Source organism: Cetorhinus maximus, chromosome 8 (genome assembly GCF_964194155.1).
Source record: "Cetorhinus maximus chromosome 8, sCetMax3.hap1.1, whole genome shotgun sequence".
Lineage (NCBI taxonomy): Eukaryota > Metazoa > Chordata > Chondrichthyes > Lamniformes > Cetorhinidae > Cetorhinus > Cetorhinus maximus.
In genome coordinates this window covers 84875147-84897592 of record NC_135886.1, presented here as the reverse complement: position 1 = coordinate 84897592, position 22446 = coordinate 84875147, and the positions used below count along the sequence as shown (strand labels likewise).

At 43.4% G+C, this 22446-nt stretch overlaps 1 protein-coding gene across 3 annotated transcripts in view; it reads right to left on the bottom strand.

Moving 5' to 3' along the window:
• Positions 1-22446, bottom strand: part of klhl4 (kelch-like family member 4) — a 395441-nt gene that overhangs the window by 4548 nt on the left and 368447 nt on the right. For all 3 annotated transcript variants that reach the window (XM_078547230.1, XM_078547231.1, XM_078547229.1), the window contains 3 exons: positions 17483-17645; positions 11245-11457; positions 8470-8641 (listed from right to left, as the gene is read on the bottom strand). In XM_078547230.1, the coding sequence (XP_078403356.1) occupies positions 8470-8641; positions 11245-11457; positions 17483-17645 (548 nt within the window). The remainder of the gene's footprint in view (positions 1-8469; positions 8642-11244; positions 11458-17482; positions 17646-22446) is intronic.

Sequence of the window (22446 nt, the reverse complement as noted above, 5' to 3'; positions counted from 1 at the left end):
GTGATCATAACATCATCAAATTTCAAACATTTATGAAAAAGGGCAAGGTAAAATCAAGCATAAAAATGTTTAACTTCAGTGAGTTAAAATGTGATCTAGCCCAGATGGATTAGAATCAGAAGTTGGTAGGCAAAATTGAATGATGGGAGGCCTTCAAAAAGATGATTCAGGTATAGATTTAATACATTCCAATGAGGGGAAAGGGAGGACACCCAAAGCAATAAAGCTCCTAGATGATCAAAGATATAGGGCAGAATCATTCCAGATTTGCATAAAATGCAGCAGCAGGCGGGAAAAAAGTTGTTTTACCTGCCGGCTGCAATTGTGGGTTTTTGCGTCACATTGTCCCATTCCCACCTTGTTCATTATGCATACACAGGAAACACATTGTCTCTTTGGCGGGCGGTCTCCAATTGGCCCGCCACACCATTACCTCACTGCTTCCTCATGCATATTTAAACTGTAGCCACACACACACGTTGCAATGCTTGCAGCCCAGGACTACTCCAATGTAGACATGGCCCCAAAAGCCAAGAAGAATGCAGCCTCCCGATTCAGTGACACATCCCTGGGACACCTTCTAAACACCGTGGAGGCCCATCACGATGTCCTGTACCCCCGCTTTGACCGCAGGAGGCCCATCAGTCTCACCACTCCGGCTTGGGAGCTGGTAGCAGAGGTGTCAGTGCCAATGCTGCCCACAAGAAGTCGGCCAGCCAGTGTGGAAAATGGATAAATGATCTCATCCGTACTGCCAGGGTAAGGCAACCATCTTATCAATCTAAACTCACACACACACACACACAAGCCCATCACACATTCACTGGCATCTCACTCACTGCCAGCTCCAGGGACATCACCACTCAATCTCTCACACACACCCTCACATCTCCATCTAGCCTCATCTCCTCTGGAGGCTGCCACCTCAGCCCATTTTGAGGCCAGTTGCACAGATCAATATGTGCACCCACACATGGTCTGGGATACTCCCTTCTCTCCCTGCAGCCTCTTACTTTGCCTATGGCCACTTCTCCCCCTTCCCTAAGCAAGCCCTAGCCTTGAAGCCGTTGAAAAGCGGCTTCCCCCTTACGGCTAGTTTGGTAGGTAGAGCCCCTCTAAAAGTGATGTGATGCTGCCTGCGAAGCCTGGCGCTGGTGAATGCTGTCCAAAGTAAGGTAGGCAAACAAACCTCAAAGTCCCGAGTGAAATATAGCTTGCCAGGTGCACATCGTTTATGTACAGCTGTGAAACACGTTAGCTTGTGCCTGGATGATCCAGCGTGGGAGGATGATTCCAGCAAGCAGGGCTTATAATGAGATGTTAAAGTATTGAAATTATGTTCCAGACATGTGAGGGGTGCCAGTTAATTGTGAAGGCCTTATGAATGTGTGAGTTTAGAGTATTGAGATGGTTGCCTTACATTCGTGGCATGGTTGAGCTCATTCATCCTCTTTCTGCACTGGATGGCCAACCTCTTCTGTGCAGCATTGGCACTGATCATCACTTCCACTGACTCCCAAGCCGGAGTGGTGAAATTGCTGGATCTCCTGCAGCCAGAGCGGGGGTGGAGGACAGCATGGTGGGCCTCCAAAAGGCATTCCAGTGACGGGTGACTGAACTCTTCTTGGCTTTCAGGGTCATGTTATCACTGGAGCAGGGCTGGGCTGCAAGCATTGAGAACTGTGCGCGCGGCTGCAGTTTAGATATGGCACCCAGAGGGAGGTAACATCATGGCAGGCGATTCAGATGCCACCCGCCAGCAAGGCAGCATGTTTCATGTGGCTGCATAATTAATGAGGCGGGAAGTGGATATGGCGCGAAAACCCACCATTATGGCCAGTGGATAAAACAGCATTTTTCACTCCCGCTACTGCACTTAAGTGTAATTCTGGGACCATTCTGGTCGGGAAGTTGGATAGGGGAGTGTCTCTCTGAACTGTGGTAAAGAATTGGATGTGGGACAGTGACTGTTAAGTTAACTCATGGTCTGGCTGATCTGTTGTAAATCCATATGTCACCTCATTTTCCCTTGTTATTGTGGAAAGGTTAAAAATCTAACAGGTGTGAGGTATAAATATGTCTAAAATGAATCAAAAATTCTAAACATTCCACATGAGCACATCTGAACCCTTTAAAAATGCAGCTTCATTTTGTACTTTCAATCTCACGGACAGCTGATCTGATGGAGGTTTTTAAAATTATGAAGCAGTCCGACAGAGCAGGTGCGGAGAAGATGTTTTTTCTTCTCAAGGAGTACAAAACTAGCACTCCTAAAGTTAAGGTAGTCACTAATAAAACTAATAAAGCCAATAAGAAATTCAAGCAAAACTTCTTCACTCAGGTAGTTGGAAGAGCACAGCACATCCTACCAAATGAAGTGATTGAGGCGAGTTGTTTAAACGTTTCAGAAGATATAAAGAAACATGGGACAGAATCTTCTGGTCGGCGTGCGGGGACGGGCCCGACACGCCAACGCATAAAATGATGTGCGACGACATCGGGCGTGTGTCCCGACGCCATCACGCGCCATGATGATATTTCGTTCAGCGGGCACGCGCCCTCCGAAATGTTAAGAGCCTATTAAGGCCACTGAGAGCACAGCATGCAGTCCAATGGACAAGGCTGCTGCCAATTGGGCAGGTGGAATGGGGTGGAGCTGGGTGGAATTTTGGGCAGCCATACTAAACTCTGGCCATCCAAATGGTGGTCAGCAAGCTCAAGGATGCATTGAGGGGCTGTCAGACTTAACCAAGAGAGGTTCTTAGTACACCCAAGTTAACCCACACATCTCTCGCTTTCATCCTGCAGGAGGAGTACATCAGGAGCATGGAGATTAGTGAACTAGCTGCATGCCTTGTGACGTACGGAGAAGAGAGTAATGGAGGCACCTGGCTGCGCAGAAGGAACAGCAGCACCCTCTGGAAGAAGGGGCAGCTGGGGCTCCCGCACATGCTGCTGAAGAGCCACAGTGAGCCATCACTGGACAGCACCTGGCTAGACCCAAGGTGTATCGATGCCGCCTTTCATTTCTGCAGATGACCAACAACCAGTGTCGTCGAAGACTTGCATGTCTAGGGAACTGGTCGGTCAAGTCTGCCAGTTACTGCAGGATTTGGCGCCACAGGGACATGGAGAACACCACTGCCAGTGGCCAAAGAAGTGACTGTGGCAATCAATTTTTTTGCCAGTGGCTCCTTTCTGGGCTCCACAGGGGACCTCTGTAGCATATCGCAAGCCTCCACCCACAAATGCATCCATAAGGTCACGGACACCATCTTCACGAGGGAACACAACTTTGTGCATTTTGCCCGGGACTGAGAGAGCCAGGACGTAAGAGCGCCGGCATTTGCCCAGATCTCAGGTTTCACACAGGTGCAGGGTACAATCGACTGTGCTCATGTGGCGTTCAGACCTTTGTGGCAATTAGGGGTCAACTATGTCAACCACAAGGGTTTCCATTCGCCGAATGTGCAGCTGGTGTGTGACCACCAAAAACACATCCTGCAGGTCTGTACACAGTTCCCAGGGAGTGTCCACGTCTCCTAGATTCTCAGTTGGTCACAGACCCCTGACACCTTCCACGGTCCACAGAAGCTGCAGGGATGGCTCCTCTGGGACAAGGGCTACCCGTAGATGACGTGGCTGATGATACCCGTGGGTGGCCTCAGAAACTGCAGCAGACAGAAGATATAACGAGGCTTATGCTGCAACTCACAGCTTGGTGGAGCAAACCAGTGGGATGCTGAAAATGATGTTCCAGTGCCTGGACCAGTCTGGTGGAACCTTGCAATACTGTCCACAGAGGGTGTCACGCATCATCGTTGCCTGCTGTGCCCTTTACAACCTGACGCTGCAACAGGGAGAGGAGCTTGCTGAGGAGATGCAAGAGCTGGAGGTCTCCTGCAATGAGGAGGGCGTCGATGGTGATGAGGCTGAGGAGGTCCCTGAAGGTGATGATGACGGCAATGAGGTCCTCGCACTGCCCAGAAGAGGCAGGCACACTCGGGAGGCCCTCATAGCTACTAGGTTTATGGAGGATGATGACAACATGCAGAGAGGAGACACCATGGATCTTCACATTGTATCTATGAACTTTTGACTCCACTCTGGCTTATGGCAGCGCACATTCCCTCTGTGATAAGCCTCCTGTCATGGAGACACAGTGGAGGCCCTAATTGTTACTCGATATCAGAAGGATGATGTTGACATGCAATGAGGACACTCCATAGATCTTCACATAGCTTCTGAGAATGTCTGACTGCTGTCTCACCGAGGGCAGCTCACTTGCACTGTGTGATCAGGGTCATATCATAGAGACGCAGTCATGAAACTTTAAAAGTACTTGATCCTTTGTCTGCCTTAAGCACCTGAGCCCTTCAATAGCACAGCATCACGGGTCACTGATGCTGAAGAGATGGGGGCCAGCTTCACCTTAAAGGTGCTGAGAGCACACAGAGAGTATGAGAGAACTCTGTGGTGCCTGCCCACAACAGTCTGGCAGCAATGACCAGCACCATCGAGGTCCAGGCATCAATAATATATCTAGGGAGTGTGAGGCTGGACCATCACTTTTGTCTGAAGGCCGCACAAAGCACAGGGAAGAGGCCCTGGATTGAGACACCCACCTTTATCCTGTGCAGAAAGGCTTCACATCCGAGCGATATGAACACTGATTATCAGAAGAATGAACCAATTGCAGGGAGACATTCTTGGGAATTTAACTACAATAGTGAACATTATGTACAAGCGATTAACACCCGTGCAACTACATCTTCTTAACTTTCTGAACCCTGCCACTACATCTTGGTGCTCCCCGGACATCCACAGAGGAGGTGGAGGCAGCCTGCTGACTGCTACACCCTGTCTGTGATGACCTTGGCAGGTGTCCTCCAGAGGGACGAGACCTGGAGGGCCCCAGCATGCTTTCAGGGTCCTGCTGTGTGGTGGTGGCAGCCTCCTCGAGCCGTGGAGCTGGAGCTGCTGGGGTCAAAGTAAGAGGGGATTCAGACGGGCTGGACACTCCCGAAGTCATTTGGGTAGATGGCCCTGGGGTGTGCACTTGTTGATCCTCCTCCCTATGGGTGCCCAAGGGCCCCTGGCTGGCTCCTTGAGGAGAAGGGGTAGCTGGAGTTCGAGTTGCCCCACAACCCTCTCGCATACATATTGTTGGGGGCCAACTATGACAAATAAGTTCATTGCTTTGAGCAGTGCAGGAGCAATGTCTTAGCAGTGTTGACCTTGGAGTGTTGGCATGCCGGCGCTATCACCTCAGCCTAAAGGCGGACAGACTCCTCCATCGTGCCTTGCAATCTGAGGAGTGCAATGGACATCCCTTCCTGATTTTCCCGAGCTTGCCTTTGCAGCTCCAGCAACTGTGACATGACCGAGTCCAGAGGCTCTTCATCTGACTCGGACTCAGCAAATTTCTGGCCCCCGGCAGTCCTCTGAGTGCCAGGGACCTAGGAAGATTCCTGCACTGCTGTGGATCAGAAAGTGCGATGTGCTCACCAGATTGTGATCCCGAAGCTACTCTAAAGCAAGGTCCCACCGAGGTGTGTGTCTCTGTGTTGGTGGAGGGTATGGCTGAGCGCTGTGACGGGACTTCAAGGAGGGTGCTTTCAGATTCCTCTTCAGTGGTTTCTTCGAGGCTTGATTTGGGGACCCTGGGTCGTGGACTCCATCGGCTATTTCCCAGGTATACCTGCGAAAGCAAGGGGAGATAATTAGTGCATGGCATGGCCTGTGAAACAGGACACATCACTCAGCATGGTTGTCAGATGGATGTTGCACTGCTGGATCCTCACCTGGTAGAGCACCGCTGATCTCACCGTCAGCACAGGAATGGTCCAGATCCTCACTGGCCAGCTGGATGGCTTTGTTTTCAAAGTCCATGAGGAGCTTGATTTCAGGCATTCCTCCACTGGTCTGCAACCTCTCCCTCTTGTTGTGTGCCAGCTTGCCTTGCATGAATAGAGATGGAGAGAGTGTAAACACGATGACTGCCAGGCCAGATGATAAGCAGGCCTGGCATGTGTGGGTGATGAGTGGTCCCATGGATGGGATGAGGACAATGACTGTGTGTGTGAGAGGGTGAATGGTGATGTCCCTTGAACTGGCAGTGAGTGAGGGCCCTGTGGATGTATGATGGGTTTGTGAGTGTGTGAGTTGAGTGTGATGAGGAGAGTGACTTACCCTGGCAGAACGGAGGAGATCATTCATCCCCTTGCAGTACTGGGTGGCTGTCCTCTTTTGTAGGGTGTTGGCGCTGACCAGCACCTTCCAAGCCAGATTGGCGGTGTTGCTGCCCATCCTGTCGCCATAGTAGAGGACATCACAACGGGCCTCCACTGCATCCAAAAGGCACTTGAGGGACACATCATTGAACCTGGGGCTGCAGTCTTTTTGCCTTTCAGGGCTGTGTCTTCCGTTCAGCAGTCCTGGGCTGGAAGCACTGAATGGCATGCATGCCACCCCTGGCGTGATGAAGTGGCGAGGTGATGGCGTGGTGGACAAATGAGATCCTGCCCACCATGGAAACAACGTGCTTCCCATGAGTGCATAATTAATGCCGCAGGTTTGGGACAATATGGCGTGAGAAGCCACCATTGCGGCCGGCAGGTGAAACGTCGTTTTGCTCATCCTCAGTGCAAATCTTGGATTATTCCGCCCAAAGATACTGTTTAGCATAGGTACTTGCTTTCACAGATGTGGAGTTGTACTCTGTACCGAACATTCAATATGTCTAGGTTATGAAAGGGCTCACATCTTTCAATGGATTCATGACCTTCTGCAAGTTTCCCCCACATTCTACTTGATGACTATGTACAATCTTGTCCATAAATACAAAGCAGGGCCTGGGACAATACCAAAGGGCTGCATTTTGCGATTATAAAGTTGCCCGCAGCCATAACACACTACGAGCAGGCTAAACAGTGGGACTGCCACTCCTCACTCAGGAGGAAGTCCCACCCTTTGGAGCTGCTGTCCAACCTGATTGGTCGGCAGCTCCATCACTCATGGCAGCACCAGAGCTGAGTAGTGGGCACTGCCAGGACATCATGCAGAAGGCCAAAGAGGATCATGGCTGCCCTGAAATGGTAATTCCCAAGATTTTAGGGTGGAGCGGGATCTCAGTCCCCAGGGAGGGAAAAGGGGGCGGGGGTTGGGGTGGGTAGGGTTCTGTCAGACAGGTGACGCAGAAGGAAGGAAAGTGGGGTAACATCTTGCCGGGGGTGGGTAGAGAGGTCTGTCTCAGACGTGTGCAGGGCACCCCGCCGAATGAGCTACCATCCTTCCTTCCCATCATTGCTCATGTAGGCCTTTAAAAACGGCCTGCCGACTCCCACCCGAATGCCCAAGCCATGTATTATGGCATGGGCAGTGTATTATTTAGGTCAATAGGCTTGTTAACAATCCTAAATGACCCTTAATTATTTATGTACATATGGCGGGTGGGCTGCCAATTTCGGCGCCAGCCCATCCAGCATATTATGAGGGTGAGCTAGCCACCCTACCTATTTTACATGCCCCACTTGATGAAAACACACCTGGCAGGGCAAGTAAAATCCAGCCATGGTGCAATCTAATCTGTACAATTAATACATTTGGTGTATCCTTGCAAAACTTTATCACAACCCCGTGTTACAAATGCTGGACTTTGTAAGGTGGTTATATTTTAAAATGTCCCCTTTAACTTAAGGTAAAATTGGGGATTTCGGAAGCACTCCAGCTCAGGCAGACCTATGTGATCTGGTTGCAATGGGACAAAACTCAAACAGAAACCTACTGAAATCAAGTGACCGTTTTCACACATTTCCACAGTGATTCACAGTAAAGGGGCAGCTGCTTTTGTGAGACCCTGGCAGAGAGAGACAAGGCAGGTACTGCTGTGGAGAAACAGGGTTCTGGTAGGAATTTGCTTTCTATTCAAAAGGACGGGAGCAGAACAGATGGGACCTTTGGAGACTTAAGGAGCAAGGAGTCACATGAGATGGACCTTGCTGATGGAAGTTGAATCTAGGAAACTCAAGCTGAGTGGAACAACTTTCAAAATACATGTCAAAGGACACTGGAAGTTGCAACCTAGATTGACAGGACAAAGTGAGCCTGCTGGAGAGCTGTGAGTAACATTGGACCTGTTTTGTAATGCTACCCATCTGCCAGAAGTGCGGTGCACAGTAAAAGGGGTTATAAAATATATCTTGATTGGATTAGTTAGTTAATGTGAAAGTACCTTTTCTTTAGTTTGGTGTATTAGTTGCCTGTTAATTCATGTTTGATCTATGTTGATTTTAGTTTGTTTGTTATAATAAACGTCTTAAAATGTGAAATCTTGTCCTCAGTAATTTTTATTGGTCGTTTGGGAAATTCATCTCATTTAAAAGTTATTGGTCCCTACGGGGATCGTAAGAACTGATAACTTATTTTACTAATCTATTTATATTCTGTTGGTTCCTGATGATCTATTACCTCTGTCCATTCATTATTTTGTGCATCATAAGATTCTACTGTATTTAGGTAAGTCTGTCCGTCGTATCCTCCCACAGCGTATAGCTTGTCCCCAAGGAGGCACACTCCTACAGCATCTCTTGGAACACTTAAAGGTGCCACGGTTGTCCAGGTGTCTGTTTTGGGATCGTACCTACACATTTAAAAATAAGAAGGTTAGTTTACAAAACTGGCCAATCAATATATGAAAGTTGTTTCAATTTAGCATTTTCAGACGATATTATACAAATCTATGGTTGTAAGAGAGGCAACTTTGCTTAAAGTCTTCTCATTTTGAACCCTTTGAAGATTCATTATTGTCAAATATCCATGTGCAGGCTTGAGATGTAATAGAATATATTTGCATAGTTGCAAAAAGTCTAAACAGTGGAAATAATCTGATTATATCTGTGAGAACTGATTTCACTTCCAATTAATTAAATGGAGATTTAGGAAAGTGCCATAGACCTCTGGGACCCTATGTTGGTTAAGGAGGAGTGAGACATTTGTAATGTTGCATTCTGCAAATAAATCTAGTATTAAGTAAAAAAAGACAAATAGGATTCTAGATTTTAAATACAGGGCTTTAAATACAAATCTAGGGGGTAATGATGAAATTGCAGAAGTTACGAGTCAGGCCAAAGTTGGAATACATGGGTATTCCAGAAACACCAGAAAATTGAGAATGGCATGAATCGGATATGCAAATCTAACATGCTTGATTCTGTGACCCGTACTCCCATGAGCAAGATTCTGCAGCAGGCACAGAGCATTGCAAAACATACCCTGTTGTCTGTGGTTTTGGCTGCCCTATTATAGAAAGGACATTGAGCCAGGATAAGCTGCAACATAGATTTACCAAGAACAAGAGGATGTAGTTATAATGATAGAAGTGAAAACTTCAGGCTGTGTTCACTGATTACTAGAAGTGTTCAAAAATGTGAAAGGTTTTTCATAAGGTAAATATTGAAAAATTACTTCCCTACGCTGGTTAGTCAGGAACAAAGGAACATAAATTTAGGTCATACTAGGCACTTTAAATGTGAGATTGATTTTTTTTTTACACAAGTCTATTTGAATTGGTTTCAATACATATTCTATCACAATATTTAAGCTCAAACTGACAAACATTTAAACCGGAACAATATTAAGAATACAGGAAAACAGCTAGGAACTAGTGTTATGAGTAGATAGCTGGGTTGTGGAGCTAACACAGGCATAGACACAAAGCTGGATGAACATTTCCTGTGCTGAAATTCTGGAGAGTCTATGAAATATCAAGGTATTGTTCTAAGAAGGTGCTCCAATCTATCAAACAATGTAATACATACAAGGGAGAGAGGCAAACTCTTTTATTTTTCTCGCCATCTGTCCATACGCAGAGGTGTTTTAATTTTTGAGATAGACTGTAGCATGTTTCCCCAAACCCTCTGTTTGTGAAATCAATTTCAAAGTAACTCACAGCAAATGCTAGGGTTAAATCAAAAGCATTGTTTATTCTTACATTCAAACTCGGGGGATGGTCGCCGCAAATACATACACACATATACAAGCACACAAGAAGGATAGAGCAAAGAAAAGAGTTTTACAATGATGAATAACTTTTAAAAATGAACCAAAGGTATGGATATAAATTCAAGTGAATGTCAGAGTCCAGTGAGAGTTCCTTCACGTAGGAGTTAAGGTTCAGGTGGGTCAGCTAGCTGAAAGCGGGAGTTGCAGGATTTCTTTAAAGTTGTTGATGATCCAGCAAGATGAGGTTGGTTCCTTAATGCCATTGAATAGTCTCAGGACTTGAGAAATCATATGGGTTATGATCATGCCAAGAATAAAATAAACGTAAGATATATTTTTCTTTTTAACATTGTACAACATTTGTCATGTCTGCTTTACAGGCGATGGCAGGAATCTTCCAGAGAACCAGACTTTGAGGAGGTTTAGACTTGAGGTCAAAATTCATTGTTCACTTTAGGAGATAGATGGTGGCCTTTAATGCCTCCACAGATAAAACAAGTTTCAATGGCTCTCTCTTTGCTATATGTTCAGGCTGGGTAGATAGACAGTCTGCTGTTCCTTTATTTCATTGATTGTAATGGGTCCACACAATGATAGGTGTGAGATTCCACAAAGATAAAGGCTGATCTTTGTTGTGTAATTAATTTGGAATTTGCCAGAACTTTAGCCATATTTCAAATCATGTGACCTGTAGCAGCCATGTTTTTGGTCCAGCAAAGTCCATTTTTTAAATAGGCAGAAAGTAAGATTTGATTTAAACAGTTTATGATCTATTTCATGTGTAATGGACATGACAAATGTTATACTTTTCTTTTTAACATTGTACATCTTAGGTATGTTTTATTTTTGGCATGGTCATAACCCATCTGATTTCTTAATTCCTGAGGTTGTTCAATTGCATTAAGGATCCATTACTCCATCATGAGTCTACCTACTATAGTGTAATGGGCTAATAGAATAACAATATGCTTTCGAGTGATGTAAACTATGATGTATCTGTGACATCAGCAGTCATGTGCTGGAGACTCTGTATAGCTGACAGGCAGCATTCAGAGGAGATGTGCCTACTCAGTAACCCACTTTGTATATATTGCACATAGTGTAAATAAACTAGTTTTGAGCAACTACCTGAGTAAGGCTACAGTACCTCTTCATAAGATACATGATCTATCACATCCATCAAATGCCTACAGGCAAGGAAAGGAGTTAGCTAAAGGGGCCAAGAAACTTGACCATTCTTACCGTTCGACACAGTCTGACAGCCTGGAGCAGTGGTTAGAAGCAGGGGCATCATGTCCTCCCACTGCGTAAAGAAAACCATTGCACGTAGCAACTCCTACCCCTCCTCTTCTCTTGGACATGGGAGCACACATGCTCCATTTATTGGTGTGAGGATCAAAACACTCCATTGATCGTAGGCAAGAGCTGCCATCTCGCCCACCTACTGCATACAGCCTGCAAAATAAAACAGTCATCTTTAGGAATTCACAACACAAACAAAATAAAATGAGAACCTTGAGAATGTGGTTGGGCCACTATATTATCCAGTGGAACCAGAAAAGATTAAGTTCAAGTTGCAGGTACTTTGGAAAAAATATGGGGCAGAATTTTCTGCCTGCCGGGCAGGCGGGCCTGACCCAATCTCCGGCAGGCGGGAAGCCGATCCCCACCGGAGAAGCGGGCCCCACTGCCATTTTACATAGGCGAGCAAATTAAGGTCCGCCCAGCGTGACGACTGCTGGGAAGCGCTATGCGCTTCCTGTGCGGGCGGGGGGTGGATTCCCCAAAAGCATGCGCACGAAAGAGCACACATCTCCCTGAGGCTAAGTGTTGCCTCAGGGAGATCACTGACGCTTTTTAAAACATTTAAAATAGAAAAGAAAAATCCTTAACATGTCCCCCTCATGTGACAATGGCACATAAGATGGGACATGTTCATAAATTACACTAAAACTTTATTAAACTGTTTAAAACCCTACATGAAACCTTATCCTGCCGGTGGATGAGGTTTCATGTTTTTTCTATTGCCCTGGCCCGCCCGCCAACCTTAAGATTGGACGGGCAGGTCCTTTAATTGTTTCAATGATCCTGTCAATGGCCTCAATTGTTTAATTGTTTCAATGGACCTGTCAATGGCCTCAATTGGCCATTGACAGGTCGGCGGGTTCACAGCTGATTTTGCTGTGCCCCCGCCTTCCTGAAACTTTAAATGGGACGGGATGGCATCAGGGGTTCCCCCCCGACATCATCCCACCTCATTTTACATGTCTGTGAGCGGGCCTCGCCCCCTGCTCGCCGACAGCAAAATTCAGCCCATGGAATTTGATTTTCTGTGTTTTGTAAATTTGAACATGTATCCATTACGAGGAGAGTCCCAGCTCTGATTTTCAGTCCGTGCCGAGTTAGTCAATCTCAGCAGCAACCATATGTAAGTACCTTGGGAGAGGATGGGAGAAAAGTTGAGAAGGGAGCGGGTGAGGATGTAGGTGAATACACGCCAAGAAGAATTTGATTCACATGGAAGAAAAATAGAGGCAAATTCTGGGTTAGTCCACATCACTTCAGGTGAGCAGATCTCCTGTCACTTTCACTAGTTACTTGTCAAAAAGGCAGTAGGAAAGAGTTTTTTTTAATAAGGTTTACAAACGGTTCCATTAAATGGGATAGGGCTTTTTGCAAGAGATGTCATAATTTTGTGAGGATTCATTAGATAATGTCAGAATGGCTTAAATCAATAAAATTTTATTGCCTCTCACAATACTGCAGGGAGTAAGGTTCTAATTACTATTAATTAAATTTGAATTGATATTTCTACATTGTTAACTGCTGTTCAGTTCTGTTCTTTCGCCAAAGAACAATGGACAAGATTAAAGGTCAGTCTATGTGGAATATTAGTCCATTCTTAAAGTTGTTTGTTTAATTTAATGTGATTGATCCTAATGGAATTTGAGATAAAATGATTGTAAATGATGGACTGACAAGTGATGTAAATAACCATCAATTCTCTTCTTGAATGCGACAGCATTTGTTTTATATCTTTCCCAATTTAAAACTCTGCAACATGGATTACCCAGCCTGTATTTCTTATAATTATAGCAAAAAAGGTGCAAGGCTTGGACATAACCTGTTGCTTAAAAAAAGGAATAAGCAAGCCATTTCAAGCTGCTACTATGCAGTGATTATGCAAGTGGTATTTTCCATTAACAGGATGCTGCCGTCAGTCCAGAAAGACATTCTGCCTACCATACAATTAAGCAACGTTGTGTATGAGCTTCAGTGCTGGTCCGATGCCAGGTACGCAGGCCATACACCCCAATGATTGAATGATCAAATCAACAGCATGTTCCTTGGGTTGTTTGTAACAGGCATAGTACAGACCATATTCAACCAGCCCAGGCTTGCAAAACCGAAAACAAAACGTCTACTGTTAGATGTGATTCTACAATTGGGCAGCACATGCTGAACAATCATGAATGTGCTAATAGCTACACTAACAACCAATTTAAAATACTCAGTCAAACATGTAATGTGGCTCATTTATACTTTCTAGAAGCAACATACATTCATACACAAGGACCCATTCTCTGCAAACAAAAGGAATATGTTCAAATATTGCACTTTGTTTGAATTACTGGAGCAGAGTGAACCTATAGTTCTCCATTGCTTTCTCCATGGCAACACTCAGCCAATTAGAGTCAGCTTGCTAACCAATCAGCACCCTTCTCTCCTGCAGTATAAATTGTTATGATTGTTTAAAATTTGGCATTTTTGTATTTGCCCTGATGGATGCAAGATAAAAAGCTTTGGCAACATGTCTCTCTTTTCAGCAATATGCAACATTTCATATGTTCAAATTCTTTCAGAGTAACTTGTAGCCAATTAATACCAGTGCTGTTGTTTGATGCTGTTGTTTCCATAGAAACTAAGGTAGCACCATATTTCATTTTTGGCTTAATTTATGACTCTCAGGGCTTCACTTCTTTTTCTCACCAGTTCTCTCCATCCTCTCTCCTTTGCTGCATCTGCTAATTCATTTTTTTCCTTTTGTTCCATTGGTGTCAATCACACTTTGATGCCTTGCCCAAGTGGGTATTGTTCAAGCATTAGATTTGACAGTGACTGGTGTTATGGGGCATCACAAACAAGCCTAATTCTGGTTTGCAAATTTCCAGTAGAAGTGACATGGGTTTGGTAACAAAGTGATTATGTTACTGGCTCCTAATAATCCTTAAAATTGAGTCCTACCAAGCCATTGTGGGGATTTACATTCAGGTAATTAACTAAATTTATAATGAAAAGACTGGTATTAATAGAGTGGCTATGACACTACTGGATTGCTGTAAAGATCCATTTGGTTCACTAATGTCCTTTAGGGAAGGAAACTTGTCCTTATCTGGTTTGGCCTATATCTGACTGCAGGGGGAGGTGGTGATGGCATAGTGGTATTGTCACTGGACTAGTATTCCAGAGACCCAGTGTAATGCTCTGGGGACCCATGGCATGAATTCAATAAAAATCTGGAATTAAAAGTCTAATGATGACCACTAAACCATTGCCTATTGTCGTAAAAAAAAAATCCATCTGGTTCACTATTGCCATTTAGGGAAGGAAATCTGCTGTCCTTAGCTGGCCTGGCCTGCATGTGACACCAGACCCACTGCAATGTGGTTGACTATTCCCCTCTGAACAAGGGCAATAAATGCTGGCCTAGCTATTGACACCTACAGCCCAGCAACAAATAAAAAAAGAACCACCAGAATGTAGTTGACTCTTAACAGCTCTCAGAAATGACCTAGCAAGTCACTCAGTTGTCTGCATCACCTTCTCAAGGGATGGGCAGGAAATATTGCCCCGTCAGCACAATGCCCGCATCCTGTCAATAAATATATGTATTTTTAAAAAGCAATTTGCAGGCCAAGAACTTGGATTGTTTTCCCATTCAATACCCTGGGGGCGGTGGGGGTGGGGGGTGCATCTGACACTTGAGCTGGGATCAGTTCATGAAGCACAGATCTGGGACTGAACCCAAGACCTTTCTCCTTAGTTTGTCTGGTTCAGCCTGCTCACTGAATAAGATGAGCTGTCTGAAACAGATGCTATTTGAATGCACCGCAGAACTCACAATGAATTTCTAATGTGTGTCCAAATAGATATCCAGTATATCAAATGCTAAAGTATTTGGAAGGACGAATATTGTATAGATTGAGAAGAACTTTGCGAATCTGTCTGTCTGAGGGGAAAACTAAAAATAAACTCGACCAATACCCACAGACAGCATCAGGCCAGTAGGGCAATTTAGTATTTTACCCTCTTCAGTGCTTGAAGGGAAAAATAACATTTCATTGAAATATGAGCCAGAGTTGTTCGGAACTAATTTTGTGCCTGCTTTTGAACTTGGACATCCAATTACTGGACAGAAAACAGGGTAGCTCCCAGCTATGCCTATCCTTTTTTTGTAGTTGTGGAACATTCTTTGTTACAACCCTATTGTGGACCCTCCCTGACCTTTTCCTCTGTTACATTGATGATTATGTTGTAACCCTGACCTCCCTGCAACTCGCTACATCAAATCCTTCTCCCACTCCTGCAATGGCCCTTCCACCTTTGGTCTCTTACACTCCAGAATGAAGCTCAATATATATTTCAATGTCTGTAGCTCATTCTTCCCTGCTGCACCCTGCAGGATATTGATTTTTTTTTTCTCTCTCGTCCTATTTTCTCCCATCCACTTTCATTTTATTTCTCCCCCATTTTAAAGCTACATTTTTATTATTATTTTCCCATTAACTGGGGCTCCTGAAACAGATACTATCTTTGGATGTGTTGCAGCTGCTCACAATAGATTTCTAATGTGCCTTCAAATAGGTATTCAGCATGTCAAATGTTTAGATATTTTGTATGCTGCATCCAATGAGAACAGCTGTGTGCATCAGTGGCTCTGAGGGAAAAATTGAAAATAATGCTGACAATACCCAAAGACAGCCTCAGGCCATTAGCACAAATTAGCCAGCTTGTCTTTCCCATTTTTTCACTGCCTTACTTAGCAATTTCCATAGGTATGTATCTTAATTTCTTTTTGCTGCCTCCAAAGGTGATCTTTCTATACCATTTTTTAAAAAAAAATTTGACATCTACTTATTCCTCACCCTTGGTGTTTTCAGTTCTATAGTGGGGCCTGTTTATCTTTTGAGCCCAATGACAGGTTCTGGACAGACAACATTAATGTAACTTTTCAGCTGCTGATTAACCTCCTGTGTACTTCCAGCACTTAATGTTTCGATTACCAATACTTTTGCAATTTTTCCTTAAATTGGAAGATGGGGTTCACGTAGAATGAATGCACAGTTTCAGTTTTCTGCAGCAAAATGCTCAATGGCTCAGATTTGAAGGTTGCAATAATGACGAAACTGTTAGTGTTCATTGTCATTATTCTGTGAAACTGATAGCAACTTCTGGCATCTGCACAAGCATAGTTCCATGTGAAAATCCAGCAGTTGCTCCATGATTTCCTGTTCCTCCACATGTTGCATTGTTGAAGGCACGACAGATGGTAGCCTTTAGAAATCAATGAACTGATGCCATGCCCTTTTGCATTGTAATATTGCTATCAAGCTCCCTGAAAAAGTGACACCCTGTTAAGTAATTGGATTTTTAATGGTGTTCTAAGCCATAACCACTGCTGAACAAACTCTCTGACCCTGTAAAGCTATTTTTTTATTTATGCAATGTCAAATTTATCCTCCATAATAAAATATTCATAGTTTTTTTAGTAAAAAGGTTTAGTCATGTTTATGATATTACTGCCCTTAATGTTTCTGTCCCAACCTTTATTTTCCTCTCTGCATAATTTATAAAAAGTGAAGGATAATGGATGTATTTTTACTTCCTGGTTTGCTATCTGAGAGAATTCTTCAATATGATTGGCTATTTACACTGCTTGATGACATCATGTTATCTTATTCTTCTTTTAAACGTACCAATCATACAAAAAGATCAGGAAACAACAGTGTGGGTTTTTATTTAAAGATACGACTAAATATAGATAGTATTCGCTAGGAGGGTACATATAGTACACCTAATCTCTACCACTGCTGTTTGCAGACTGACTACAAGTCATGGGACTAATACATCATATCCTGTGTCAGTGGTAGTAGTGATTGACAGTAGTTTAAGATACACCCCCTTAAATATGCATGTCACCATATCACAATAAACCGCTGCTGCTGGATGCTTGGAGATTCCCTTGACTTGGCTTCGAATTCAGGCTAGTATTGGGAAAATAGATTGCTAGATCTTTGTGAATAGCTTTCTTCGAGGTCAGCAGTGAGTGCCATCATGCTACCACAGACCGCAAAATTCAGGCCATTATATCATCTATCATTCAGTATATTTGGTGAGTTTGGTTTAATGTTACATTTTTGAAAAGTTTTACATGTTTTTTTTTGATTTAACAGAGCCAATCTGCAATGCAGCTACTTACTTGCCATTTAATGCTGCAACTCCTACCGTGCTTCTTGGAGTTGACATGCTAGCAACATAGTTCCACTGACGAGCTTGTGGATCCCATCGTTCCACTGTGTTAAGATAGCTCCATCCATCGTGTCCTCCAACTGCATACATTGGTCCTTCAAGTACTGCTACTCCTGAAATAAAAGTGGATTTGGCCATGTTTGTGTTAGAATATGAGAGCAACTAATATTTAATATGGTAGTTGTATATGCTAAATATATTACAGTTTAAAAAATGAATCAGTTTCATAACAAAAAAAAATTGCATAGCTAAAGGTAACATTGTGAACACAGAGCCCAAAGTCCATATGAAATCAATCTTCATGAAGTACAAAATCACAACATATTATAATGGGCTAGATTTTGCAATAAAACAAGGGTACTTGCCGCTGACTTCAAAGAAAGCTTCCCACAAAGATCTAGTGCCGTATTTTTGCAACCGAGGGAAGTAGTTCAAATCAGGAAATTTCCTGAGTTGGAAGAACCACCTTGCTTAAAAGGGCCCTGATATACCCAATATTCGCTCCAGGGAGGTGAGGTGGAATCGCGCTGGGCCTGCTGACACCAGAAGTAGATCGTACGCAGCCACGGGGGCAGTCGAGTGCCAAGATGGGCTGGTTAGAAGGCCCACTTCAATTCTCCGGGACTTTGATCGTGTTGTATTAAAAGTGGTTAGGCCCTCGAGCCCTCACCCCTCGCACCCCATCACACACACACACACCACCCCCCCCCACCACTCTCCATGCCCATTGACCCAGTATACACTGTGGATAAAATCAATGAGTCATATAATAATGATAGCAAGTGTTGAAATGCTAAACAAGCATTCCAACTTTTTGCTGAAAAATGTGACACCGTGAAGTGTCACATCATCACCATAGCTTCTGAAATCTCCTACATATTAACTGAGTGTACATTAACAGAGTAATCTTAACTGTAGAGGCTGTATACTGTGAGTTGAACAAAAATAAAGATTACATTTGTTGAAACGTCTGGGAGGTGCAGATCAGCTTCCTAAGGACAAGATATCTATCTTGCTGCTGAAACTTAGTTCAGTCCTCTTGGATGATGCGGAGCCCTGATAGCTCTAAGGTGCAAACCCATAACCTAGTTTTAGGGGTTATTTGGGCAGTCAGATTGTGGAAGGACAAGAGTGTTTGGTCTTTCTAAGGGCCAGCCTTCGTGCTAGAGCCATTTTTGTTAGTGTGATTGTGCAGAAAAATGCCATGTGCAGATCAAGGCCTTTGAATCTTAATTTGAATTGTGACTGGGGTATAAGTATGGGACTGGAATGAACTAGAGTGAAGTGATGAATTTCTGCATTCTATTTCCAAATTTATTCCACGTTACATTAGTGACTGTACAGTAAAGGGTTAACTCTAATGATTGCTACTGAACATGTGTAAGGAGCTGTGATGTGTCACAGTGATGTCACTCACTGAGGGGAGATGAATGTGAAGCATCTCAGAGAGTAGCTCCAGCTATGTCTTGGTCTTGTTTAACCTTTGTAAGTAGTTAGCATGTAAATAAATGTTTTTGAACAAAAGACCATTGCCTCCAGCAAGATCTCTTCCAGAGTAAGAAGTTAAAGAAACCCGAGATAAACCCACAATAACAGATGATGGCAGCAGTGACTACATCCACAGAGGAACAGTAGAAAATAGAGGGAAGCGCATTAAGTGAAATTCAACAACAATGCAGAACAGCGGGTGAAGGACTTCGAGGTCAACCCAGCAACCACAGCAGATACAACCATATAATGAGGGCAACCCAGTGGCTGCATGAGTAAAGACAACCTCAAACCAGGGTGAGAAATGCCTACTAGGTTGGCCCACCATCTACAAGGCACAAGTCAGGAGTGTGATGGAATACTTTCCACTTGCCTTGATGAATGCAGCTCCAACAACACTCAAGAAGCTTGACACTATCCAGGACAAAGCAGCCCACTTGATTGGCACTCCATCCACCACCTTAAACATTCACACCCTCCACCACCAAAGCACAGTAGCAGCAGTGTGTACCATCTACAATTTGCATTGCAGCAACTCACCAAGGGTCCTTTGACAGCCCCTCCCAAATCTGTGACCTCTTACCACCTAGAAGGACAAAGGCAGCAAATGCATGGGATCACCACCACCTGCAAGTTCCACTCCAAGCCACTCACCATCCTGACTTGGAAATATATCACCTTTCCTTCATTGTCGCTGGGTCAAATTCCTGGAACACCCTTCATAACAACACTGTGGGTGTACCTACAACATGGACTGCAGTGACTCAAGAAAGCAGCTCACCACCACCTTCCCAAGGGAAATTATGGATGGGCAATAAATGCTGGTCTAGCCAGCGACCCCTACATCCCATAAACAAATTTTTTAAAATACAGAAACTATTTTATGCCTGAAAACAATGAAAAATGTAGAGTTAGAAAGAAAAAGCCTTTGTTTTATATAGCACCTTTAAGAGAAGGATGAAAGGAGATTGATAGCAGTCTTCAAAATCTTGAAGGGTATAGGCAAGATTGATAGGGCAAAACTGTCCCCATTGGCAGAAGGGTTGAGAACCAGGGAATATTTGTTTAAGGTGATTGGCAAAAGAACCAACGGTGACATGAGGAAAATCTTTTTTGCAGTGAGTGGATAGGATATGGAACATACTGCCTGAGATTGTGGTGGAGGCAGATACAATAGGGGGCTTCCAAAGGGAATTTGATAAGCACCTGAAGAGAGAAAATTTGCAAGGCTATGGGAAAGGTTGGAGGAATGGGTGAATGAGTTACTCTTACAGAGAGCCAGTACAGACATGATGGGCTGAATGGCCTCCTTCTGTGCTGTAAATCCTCTATGATTCTATGGAAACCCTGCTCATTAATATAAATTACTTAAACTGGTCAAAACATAGATAATCCCTTATATCAGATTATATTCAGTTATATTGATTGTACTCTGCAAAATATATAAATAAAGGAGTCCCAGAAAGGCAAATAAATCTTGTTTGCAGATATTTTATATTTTAGAATCAGCTTGAAATACTTTATTTAGTGATTTTGGTAAGTGTACAGTTATTGATTGTAAATGCTTGATAAAGATTTCACTTAGAATGAATTTTCAAATTCTCATGTAGAAGATACAGTGGGCAGAACATTCATCTCCCTGTAATCCTAAGGGCTGATGTAGTGGCATCACACTGACAGCCAAAAAATTCCTACTTCTTTCCACATCAGATCTCATGTACTCCTTTTGTACTTTTGAAAACAGGTTCATGTTCACTACTTTGTGAAATTGCTCACTAAAGGCCTTGAATGCTATCTCAAGTTAGTCAGATCTGAATAATGAATATAGCTGGCCCAATCCAGATGATATTTGAAATTAATGCAGTGGACTAGTATGGTAAGTAAAATACAGACACAGAATTCTACTAGGATCATCCATCGTTAATCATTTCAAGATTGGAAATTTATTTCAAAATCTCAAGTTGTTGCATTAAGATAGCAGACATATTTTGCAATGATGGCACTCAGTGTCCTACTTTTATTGCAGATGCTGCCATAGGGACATAGTCCAGCAGACCCAACATTAGAGGGCACTAGTGGGCCAATAGCTTTGTCGACACAGTGCCCTGCATATTGTAACTGGTAAGGAGTCCAGGCCGCCACGTCTTCAGAGCAAGCTCATCCATCTCAGTGTATATGTGTACATAATATAAATAATGGTGGTTGTTATTGGATTAGTAACACATTGATTGTATACCTGCGAATGAGCTAAAAGAGCAGTGTATTTTATTTTTGCTATTAATGTGGTGTTGAAAATCACTAAATATGTTCATTAAATGAAATGGCGTAAATGTAAATTAGGATTTAACGCTGAATGATAGAAAATCCATTAAGCACCAAATGGGTAAGCAATGAAGGCACTCAGCGTCAACCCTAGAGATCAAGTGGAAGATTTCCAAGTCTGATACCTGATGTTGTGGATGGCTCTGAGAATTCTGCAATTAGCTTTAGATTTCTCCAAGTTGGAGGAGGGAATTTTGTTCAAAAATGCATGCATGTAGACACCAGCTAAGGGCAGGATTCAACTTCACAATTTTGCTCCCTGTATGGTCGAGCAGTCTGCTCTGCTCACATTTACTGTCTAGGTTTACACACGAAGAATGGGTAAGGTACAAGAGGATAATTATAACCCATTAGGGAGTCTTACCCTGAAGAGAAATTGTTACATTTCTTGCCTTATCATGTAACACTACCCAGCACCACTCTGCTTTTGAGGAACTGAGAACTTGGCAAAATACCTTTTAAATGAAATTCAGACTGTGTTCAACTTTTCCCACACTTCATGACCAATGATCAAGACCTCAAAAGTATTTCACGATTACCTTAATCAACAGATATGACTTTGGGTCTATAATGATCCAATGCATTTACTTGAAATGAAAAACATGTGAGAAAGCTCAGATTTATTTAACCTCAGCAATTTTTTTCCTTTTGCTCCAAGGTGTCTACTCCTCATTTACAATAATGCTGGTCACTCTACAGTACCTTACCAGGTTTTGTTCATAACTATATGAGCTATGACAGGCCAGTTTGTTTTTAATAATTAGAATTTAATGTCATCAGTAACCATCTAATTTGAGTAACCATCAATATTAAAGTTACATCAATAGGAAAATCCAAGCATGTGTGCTGATTGCTCTTCAACAATTGAAGAGGGTAACATCGCTGAGCCCAATCTATCACCACAGCGGTGCTTGCCAATGCCTGATGATCTAAACATGGGGCAGAGCATCCGTTTTAAAAGTCAGATATTTCCAGCTTAAGAGGCATATCTTAAAAAGGCAATTCCTGTTTGTTATTATAAACATGAACATGATTGTGACATGAAAATCTATACAGTGAAAAGAATCATTGAACCATATTTGATGGATTTATAGGAGTATAAGG